We start from the raw sequence: 10,079 nt of genomic DNA on the forward strand, positions 1-10,079 counted from the left end.
AAAGATATTATTGTTAAAAATATCATTGTATCTGTGAATTCTTTTAGCCATCCCGGAATTGTATTTATTTTGCTATCAACTTTTGGAGGATCTCTTTTTATTTCTGCGTATCTTAACTCCATATTGATACTTCGAATTGCAGAAGGGTTGATACACTACCAGAGTAGTTTGCATTTAATAATTTTTGTAATATTTTATTGGTTGGGAATATGGTGTATGCCTTTGCATTGGTATCATAGTCTATGCAGGGCTATATCCATGTGTCAGTTGAATGCCCTAGGGGTTAATTTAGGCCCTCCTTTAAGGGTTTAGAGTAGAGCCTTCAAAAAATTTGTTACATTATTTTTGGTATTTTTGCTCATGGTTATTTATTTGTTCTTAAAAAGTTATGGTTGTAATATAATTTAGGTAAATGAGTTAGGACCTTGGATGCCCGGTAATGTTTATATATATATATATTGTATTGTGAATGGTGAAATTAATATAATATGTAGTGACAAGTTCATTTTGAAGTAGGTTTTTTACTTTTCTCAATTGTCTATCTTTGTGTACTAAGTGTATGTAGTTGATTATTCTTTTTATCCTAATTATATATATATATATATATATAGTTTCCCTTCATAGGCCTAAAACTGATTTGTAAGTTATGGTGGATATTTAATTGGAATTGTTCATCAAAATAAGTTTAATATTATTATTATATTTTTAATGGTTCTTAATATAGATTTAATAATACTTTTGAAATACTAATGGTGTATCTTAATTCTCTTTAGATCACATATTTTTTATTAAATATATAATAAGAAGAAATACACACATCATCCACAACAGGAAGAAAATTGTCTACAAAAAGCTTTTATGGGATAAATCCAAACAAGAAGGTGAAACTTCACTGTTATTTTTTCTATGGTATGGAAATTTGCAAGTACAATCCAAGAAGTATTCTCTATTATGTTACTTTTTCTATGGTATGGAAATTTGCAAGTACAATCCAAGAAGTATTCTCTATTATGTTACTATCCTCTGCAAGGATGCTAGATAACTTTAATTCTTTTTTTTTCTATTATCCATCTTCATGTTCTCTATTTTTTAATTCAACTTTGGAACAAAATACAATAACATGGAATGGAACCCCTCATTCTCCCATGGAATGACTTGATATTTAACATCGGGTAATAGCCAACTAATGGTAACATTTGGTATCCGCAACCTTCAACTGGTGTTACAAATTTGAACCTTCTAGAGTCTTCATTGAATTCCACATATGGATAGCCTTATATGCATAAGTAATGAGGGATTATATGACATCCACTTGTATTATGGTGGTCAAAATGTTAGGCCAACTTGTTGAATCCATAACTTTGCTTACCTACTCCTTTTAATGTGTTTATTGCACAATTGCAGATATCTCTAAGTATAGATTGATGTCTCTAGATCCAATTAAAAATTAGGAAATTTTTGTTCCCAAGAGGTTTTGTTTGATGCCTCAAAATGGACATGTAAGGTTTCAAACTCTAATTCTTCAAATTGAGACTCACCATTAGAACGAACTTGCAACTTGATTCTTTTAATTTTTTCCACTTTGAAAATATTAAAATAAATGAAAAACAATATAATGCTCCAGTTTAAATAAAAAAAACTTATACTAATTTTATTTTTGTTCTATTAAATTCTTTTATGAATAAATCCTAGAAAAGTAAGAATATAACTTATTCTTATATTTTGATAAATGGTTCATAAATATAAATTTTTCCTAAAAAATTAATAAAACACATCTCATGACTAAATTTATAAACTAAACATTAAATTAAAAAAAATGCTTTGTTAAGAGATGACATGAGTTATAGAATCTCAATTTTTAGGGTATTTAATACTATAAAACACTGATAAAGGTGATATTTTAAGTTTTGTGAAGTTAGTTTGAATATTTTTAAATTAAATAATTTTGAAATTTAAATATTGAAAATTGTTTAATATAATTTTGAATTTATGTAAAAAAATAAATAAAATGTACTTTTTATTTTAGAAATAGTTTATAACAATATAATAATTTATTTAGGGAAAAACAAAGTTATTATAGGAAAAAAGAAAGTTCATACATTTAAACATTAATGAACTATGGATAGAGTATCTACTTAAAAAAAAATGAACAATTTGACGTGAGTAACAAATAGGATGTTATTTTATTTATTTATTTTTATATTTATCAATTAATAAGAAAGAATCATATATTAATTTTTTTTTACGAAAATATAAAAATAATTTTGAAAAAATGAAAGATAAAAAAATAATATGGATAGTATAAATGAAAAGATAAAATATTACAAAATAAATTATTTATATTTATATTTTAATCAAATAAAATATTAATATATTTTAAAATAAAATATAATTATATTTTTTAAATATAAATTAATTGTTTTAGTTTTATTGAATTAGAAATTTTGGATTCAAATCTTATTCTATTTTTAATGGAGATGAGAAATTAAACATGATAAAAATAATATTATAAAATTAAAAAAAAAAAAAAATTAAAAATTTATTAGTGTTATTATAAAATTTTAAATTTTAAATTATTATAAAAAATTTAACTTAAAATAAATAAAACATTATTTACATTATATTTTGAAATTTTTATATACAATATGAAGAATGGTGGTTTCTTGACGTAGAAGCAGTTGGTGTTAATTTTTAACTCGTAACTTTGAGTGAATGTATTCTCACATGAATATATATACTTTTTAATTTAATATTTAAATTATTTACATAATTATTGTTTAAAATAATAACGCACCTGCCATCTTTGAAAAATTACAGATTAAAGAAAAACTATTTTTATACACATTAACTGCACCTCCCACTCTCATTGCCCGACTCCTTCCATGATGATGATGCACCACATCTTACAGTCGACATCAATTCATCATAAATTATATATAGTTTACCCTTGCCAGTGTGGTTTACCGCCTCTGAGCCCCGCCCGTGGCCCTAAGCAAGTCCGTTTCACACGGTGTCTTTCTCCTCCACCCAGCCGAAGAAACCAGAAACAAAACCTCCATAGTATCATCGACTTTATTTTTGTATTTACATGCAACAAAATCTCTTCATTTAAAGCAGAACAGCCGGCCGTTAGAGTTCACAGAATAACCGCTATACGGAGTCCGCTTAGGTGTGGCCAAACCACCAAGAGGCAGCAACGAATGTCGCGGAGCAAACAGGCGAAGAGGAGACAAGAAAGCACGTCTACGAGGTGTGGCAATTGAGGAAAAGTCGCCGTCCCCTCTTCCAAGCTGTCGCCTCGACAAACCTCCTCCCAACACATCAGAGGTTGGCGTTCCGCATCTCACCCATTTCCCCGACGCTATGCGCCTCAACCACGATTCTCGCCCGCCATTCGTTCCGCCAAGGCAGGCTTCCAGCCAATCTGCCATGTACTCCTTAATAGCGTCCAGACCCCGATCTACCACTTGGGGAGGGGGCACAACTAGAGGATTCCCTTCCACATTAAGAAACTGCAACTTTTCCAAGCGCCCAATAGACGCAGGCAATGCAGTGATTTGATTGTAACTGACATTTAACTCGATGAGAGACGTGAGACCCCCGATCGATTCCGGGAGAGACACAAGATAGTTAAAATTGCTGCTGAGATCCAGGTACTCGAGGTTCATCAAGTTCTCAAGATCTTCTGGAAGGCCTCCAAGCCTGTTCGTGTGGACATCCAGAAAGCGGAGGGATATCATGTGGGAGGTGGAGTAGGGAAGATGTGTGAGCTTGTTGGAATGAACACACAGCTTCCGGAGGTTCAGCAGTTCGAACCCCAGCGCCTCAGGCAGCCTTATGAGTTGGTTGAAATTGGCCATCAATTCTTCCAGTGAACTGAAATAAAAATTAAATGTCACCGGTCAAAAATCACAAAAAATGGCGGGGGTTTGAGTGAAAAGAAATTACAAAGACAACTCTGAGATGCTTTGATTAACCTACCGGCAGCTTTCAATAATATCAGGAAGCGCAGCAAGAGAATTCCCAGAAACATTGAAGACCTTAAGATTCACAAGACGCCCGATGGAATCCGGTAGCGATGTAAGCTGGTTTGACTCAATGTCCAAATGAGTAAGATTCACAAGACTTGTCACAGAATCAGGCAAAACCTGCAATAAACAATTGAATCAGCGTCAATTTGAGGTGAGAAATTCCGGCCGACTGCTAATAAATAATAGTCTTGCAACAATTTACCTGTAAGTTATTATTAGAAAGGTCAAGCTTGGCGAGTGTAGATGACAGTTTCCCTATTTCATGTGGAACACTGTGAAGGAGAAGCCCGCTAAGGTCGAGCTTATGAGAGGAGCTTTTGTGATAATCTTGATTTAACAGTGCTACAATTTGTTTTTCGGCCTCTTGAAATTCGGATGTGTGGCTATCCGAGAGCATTTTAGCGTCCTCCTTCGACTTCGTGGCTAGCGTTTTCCCATCTATCATAGGATTCCCATATATTTGGTACTGCTCCGTGAGCTTTAGAACGGCTTCGTATGGAATCTTTTCCTTTTCTGCGTCTTTCTTGGCCTGAATTTCCATCTGTACCTGCACTGACAGCAATAACCGCTAACACAGACATTCGAAACATTGCAGATACTAATATTTGACATAATAGGCAGGACTTACCCTTGCGGACTCCCACTGAACCTCATCCATGCCCGGCGGACATGAAAGAGAGGCGATGACCTTCAATTTCTGGCATAACTCTGACTCGATGCGGGCCAAAGCTTGGTGAGGTTGCTCCAGCAGAGAAGTATCGGCTCGGGCGCTAAGACCTCCGATGGCTATAATAGGCATCTCGGTAATGGCTGTCATCTTAAAGACGGAACACATTACGTCAATTTATAGTATTTTCTCGCGGACTTCGTTCAGATCTGCCGAGTCGAGACCGATTTCTCCCGAATTGAAACAAAATTTTGGATTTCTTAGGCAAACACGAAGTCCAGATGTCACAGTTGTTGCATACCTACAGATAGTGAGTCTATGGAAATTCAAAATACATCTCAATCTTGGAACCAGAACAAAAAGTTCAGGCAAGAAGGCAAAGATATTTTACGAGCTTTGTATGATATTACGGAAAGAAGATTTAAATTCTTGGACGAAACATCAGCCACTGCTGCTGTTAACGAAATTTAGTTACCTCAAAGCTCTGACAAAGTGATGAAGACTGCCTATAACCCAAGTCCCGCTCGATTTTGGAATCGCGAGTACTTTGCCAACTGTATGTGCCAAGGCAAGTTAAGTTACTGGTATATATATAATGGGAAGAGTTAGTGGGTACGGAACTTTCTTGCAATGACAGTACTGTATTGGACGGAAAACGAACGGAGATAATGGCCCCCACCGGGGCCGCCTGATCATTATCGCCGAAATGGATTAGTGACAGCTCATAAGGTCCACTAACACCAATAGTGTCGCGAACAGGAGGTCAACGATTCTAAAGGCCGTTTGGTTACGAAGAATACAGTGATAGGAAATGTTTATTAAACTAAAAGTTGGAGTTAGAATACACGGGAAAGCCAACAACTAAAGCATGCTCACCATTCATAGTTGCACACCATAGTGGACTAGTCTCTCTTGTTGCAAATGAGTGGTTCAAATTTGCAGTATTTTGAGATATAATTCATATAATCCTTTGAGTGCACGAACCTACATTCTCACTCGTAAATTAATTTCTACGATTGAATCATTTAGATGTATTTTATATAATCCTTTGAGTGCACCAACCTACAATCTCACTTGTAGATTAATTTGTGCAAATGAATCGTTTATAAACTTTAGCACGAAGGGACGATTACAATATTAAAAAAAACATGGAAAATTAAATTTCTCGACGATAGCACGTCTCGTTTAATTTTCCTTTTGACACTCATTCTTAAGTTTGATAAAGATAATAGCGCAACATAATATGTCCGGGACGAAAAGGTGGGGTTTCAAAAGTCTTCATGTATGGTTGTATATTTCAAAATTGTGGGATATTGACTAAAGAGAAATGTGTTGTTTTTAACAACATACAAATGCATTATGTTTTACAATAACGGAGTGTACTTTTTTAAAATAGTGCAAAGGGATACAACAAGGCCAGAATGTCACTGGTTTAGGGTTTAGGCTGGAATGCTGGTGGGATTTTTCCCCCCTTATAATCGACGCAAAGGGATTAGGAATTCCATGCGTTTGAACATGTGTTATGAATGCCCTCAATTCGGTTATGGAATATATGTGATCAGTTATAATAGGAAATATTCCAATTATTTTAAATTTTAAAATTATTTGTTATATTAAGTAATAAGATTATAATAATTTATATTTATAAAAATATTATTATAATAGTAATATAATTAACTCTCGATTGGGATGTGAAGCATATAGAGATTCGCTTGGGGATTGTCGACATGATTGGGGGATTAAATGTTTTGGATGGTGGGCGGTTTTTTTCACGCCCTCACACGCTCTCCCGTCTTAATGTTGTGAAGCATCATAGATCTCAGCAGATCCACAACGTGAAGTTGGGTAGACCACGATGCTTACAAGTGGTGAGAGTGGAGGTTTATTTAAGAACATTTGTCCGGCTGTTGAATTGGTGTCACAGGTATCTTAGGGAGCCTAAGGTAACTATGTGTTGGCTCGTGGTGCTTGGAATGCAGGGAGAACACTCAGTCGCAGTCTGTCTCTGCTCAAGGTTGGCGCACATAGTCTGGTATGTTTTCATGCTTATCCTATACCATGGGTTGGGGGCTGCAATTCGTGATTCACCTCGCATTTGGAGGGGAAAAGGAACAATGGTTAATTTGGAAGTTTCTGTGACTAAAAGCTCTGGCTTTCTCAACTATGTTATGTCGATATCCATCTTTTTTGGCAATTTACTATCCTGTATGGGCATGATTACTGGTTTCCAGATCTTTTTTATAATGTTTCCTTTGCATGTTGAATATGGGCTTTTCCATTTCAAGCCAAAACTGCACTGGAAAACCCTGTGGAGAGTAAGGGTTCAAATTTTTAGTCAGGGCTGAGTCTACAGACTCTAGTCTCAGGGGTGCACGGGGGTCGTTGTTCTCATTCAGATGGTGCATCACACTTCGGGTGGATTCTTATTTGTATTTGTATATTGGCTCGGGTGATGGATTTTTGGTGTGGTGCAATGTCATCTGACACTACCTCTGTTCTTATGCCCTTCCATTAATTTTATGTTTGATTTTCGAGTGGTTTTTTGTATTGTTGTTACTCCAGGTCTGCCTAAGTCGCTTCTCCCTCTGGCCTCTACACAGTGGGTTGGCTATCGAATGTGGGAATGTGAGAGAATGTTGACGAAGGGTGGTCCGATTTTGCTCATAATGGTGAAGACTCCTCCTCGTGGTGGTCCCTGTGGTCGTGGAGGTTGTGGTCGCAAGAATCAAGGTGGTAAGGGAAAGGAAACAAGCGCGACGTCCGGAAAGACTCTGTGCCAACACAACAGGAAAACGAATGTTGAGATCTTATAGAATATGGTCTAGGCCTATTGGATAGGGACCTCGACCCAGGTAAAGCAATTGATTTTGACCTAGAAGGCAGAATTAAACTTCAACGTTGAGCTCGAGCTACTGACAAAGGATTGGAGTGATTTGATCCCTCACCCTGGTTATACCTGCAGCCACCTCACCTTGTATAAACAGTTTGTTCATCTCTTTTGGCGTATGAAATTTATTGTGGCTAAAGCAATGGTTTCTTCCCTCAACATAGCTATAAATGTGGATTTGGATCTTGGTCTCTTAGAGATTCAGAAAGAACTTCAACTAATTCAAATCTAGCTGCAACACCAGAATGTCCGCCTTGGCTGCATAGAGCACCATATTCCATGTCTACCCAAATTTGAATTACCAGGTTCAAGCGCAAAAGATCATGCTCCGGTGGAATCGTGAGATGACTAATTGCTGGAAGTCATGTTTAATAATTTTTGGCTTATATTTTGATGTATATGTCGAGTAGAATTTATATTTATAGTTTTATGCTTACTAGATGGTTTACAGACTATAAGTCTTATAAGGCTTGGATAGACAAACTCAGACTATTTATGTTTTGGATGGCTTATAATGCGGTTTGGTGGCCAACAAACTTGGTTTCCCACTGGGCAGGTTGAGGCCATCGAATGGTTTATATGATTGTAACATGCCTAATTATTGAAATGAATGAATGGAAAAGTACTGCCAAGCTTACAAAAAGATTAGTAATATAATTAAAGATAAAAGTTTATTTAAACATTAAATTGATATAAAAGATGTATTTATTTGAAATTTAATAAAAATATTATAGTTTTGGTCACAATTAATAATTATTAGGTATATTATAGTTTATATAATCAAGTGCTACAAAGTGGCTAGAACCTGCCACTTGGTTTAAATATAGTTAAGTTAAAGTAAAAGCACTGAATTGAAGTTAGCGTTAAGTTTTATAATCCATCCAATTTAGATTTTATTGATGTGCAAATTGAAGTGTTTTGTTAATTACAATTTTGCATTGTAGCAGTGGAGAATCCAATCCTACCTAGATACAATAATAATATCTTGATAATGTTTTTGTTGAGAATCTTATCTATAAAATTTTACATTTTCTGTATAGATAAATATATTTTTTTCAAAATTATAAATATATTCCTAAAAAATATAAATATTAATATTAAAATTTCTTTATTTATTTAATTATTTATTAATTAAATGGATAATCATTTTAATTTATTATTAATAAATTTTATTAATATTAAATAAAATGATACAAATATTTTATTATAATTTAATTTATTGATTAAAATCCATTTCATTTTCATACTATTTAAAACAAATTTGTAATAACAATAAATACCTGACATTTTCATACTATTTAAAAACAAATTTGTAATAACAATAAATACCTGAAAAATATAAAGGAATGGTTTTCATTTTTTAAATAATTATATGATAATTTAACATATCTATATTAATTGATTTAGGTATCTAACTATTTAGCACATGTCTTTTATCGTTATTATGAAACTATAAACTACTTTTTCTTTTTTTTATTAACATTAAATTCCTTAAACGAGATTAATGAAGATCATTCCTTTGCCTTCTAGAATTCTACGAAGTGCCTTTTTAATTGATCTGTGCTTAGGTGTATACAATGCACCCAACGCGCAGAATATAACCACGAGCTAGAAAAATGAGTGAAAGGGGCATTCCATTAAAGCATACTTACCAAATTCGGCCGAATCTAGGTGAAGAATTCGGAAATTCGGCCGGTTAAATTCGGTCGATAATTCGGTAGAATTCAATTCGGTACGAAAGTTAAATAAACTCGGTAGTGGTAATAGGGATATTCCTAATAGTCCAATTTTTTTCTATATCTAATCGAATTTTAATTCGAATTTGGTAACTATGCATTAAAGTATTCAAAATGATAAAAAAATAATGTTTTCTTCCAAAATTAAACTATGTTCTCCTTTTTCTATCAAAAAACTATTTTCTCCTTTAAACAAATATTGAATACAAAAGAAAAAATTAGTTTTATGTATTTTAACTTATAATGAAATTTGCAATCAATCTAACTTACAACATTTTCTTGAATACGGGAAATGTGATCTTAGATCTTCCCAAAAAATCTCTATGATAACACATTGTCTCAAGATCTGAAAGATATATGGATTGCAGTAGTAAAAACAACATAAAAACGATGGACAATGATGGAAGGAATCACCATTGAGAAACTGGGATGGAAAATTTACTCTTATTGTCTATTTCCCGGGCAATCGCTCATCTCTTATGTTAAGAAACAAACATGAAAACTTCCACCTGTCAAAAATGGATTGACTCAAAAGATAAAGACCAATGGGCTTGATTTGAATTAAATCATTACACCTTCCTTTCAATGGTGTGGTTCATCATTTAAATATATGTTTATAGGTTGAAGTGTCCAAAGGTTTTTGTGTAATATTCCCTTTTTTTGATATGGCCAAAGTGGACAGAATCTATCCATGGTATTTACCATGGTATTTGCCCATAGTATTTGCTTTCATTTTGCGAGGGAAAACAATAAAGTAA

At 33.8% G+C, this 10,079-nt stretch overlaps 1 protein-coding gene across 2 annotated transcripts; it reads right to left on the minus strand.

The window, feature by feature from the left end:
- Positions 1-2,874: 2,874 nt before the first annotated feature.
- LOC149241215 (plant intracellular Ras-group-related LRR protein 6-like) lies at positions 2,875-5,253 on the minus strand. Of its 2 annotated transcripts, none has more exons than XM_089367461.1 (5): positions 5,174-5,253; positions 4,660-4,999; positions 4,234-4,578; positions 3,982-4,148; positions 2,875-3,876 (listed from the first exon to the last, which is right to left on the minus strand). In XM_089367461.1, exons 2-5 carry the CDS (start codon positions 4,864-4,866, stop codon positions 3,105-3,107), a joined length of 1,491 nt encoding a protein of 496 aa, XP_089223587.1. In that variant the 5' UTR covers positions 4,867-4,999; positions 5,174-5,253; the 3' UTR covers positions 2,875-3,104. The 2 variants fall into 2 exon arrangements, with proteins under 2 accessions (XP_089223587.1, XP_089223588.1); XM_089367462.1 differs by having other exon boundaries at positions 4,660-4,848; positions 5,174-5,242.
- Positions 5,254-10,079: the final 4,826 nt, after the last annotated feature.

This window comes from Pinus tabuliformis, chromosome 8 (genome assembly GCF_031772625.1).
Source record: "Pinus tabuliformis cultivar Carrire ecotype Pingquan chromosome 8, CPIR1, whole genome shotgun sequence".
Classification (NCBI taxonomy): Eukaryota; Viridiplantae; Streptophyta; class Pinopsida; order Pinales; family Pinaceae; genus Pinus; species Pinus tabuliformis.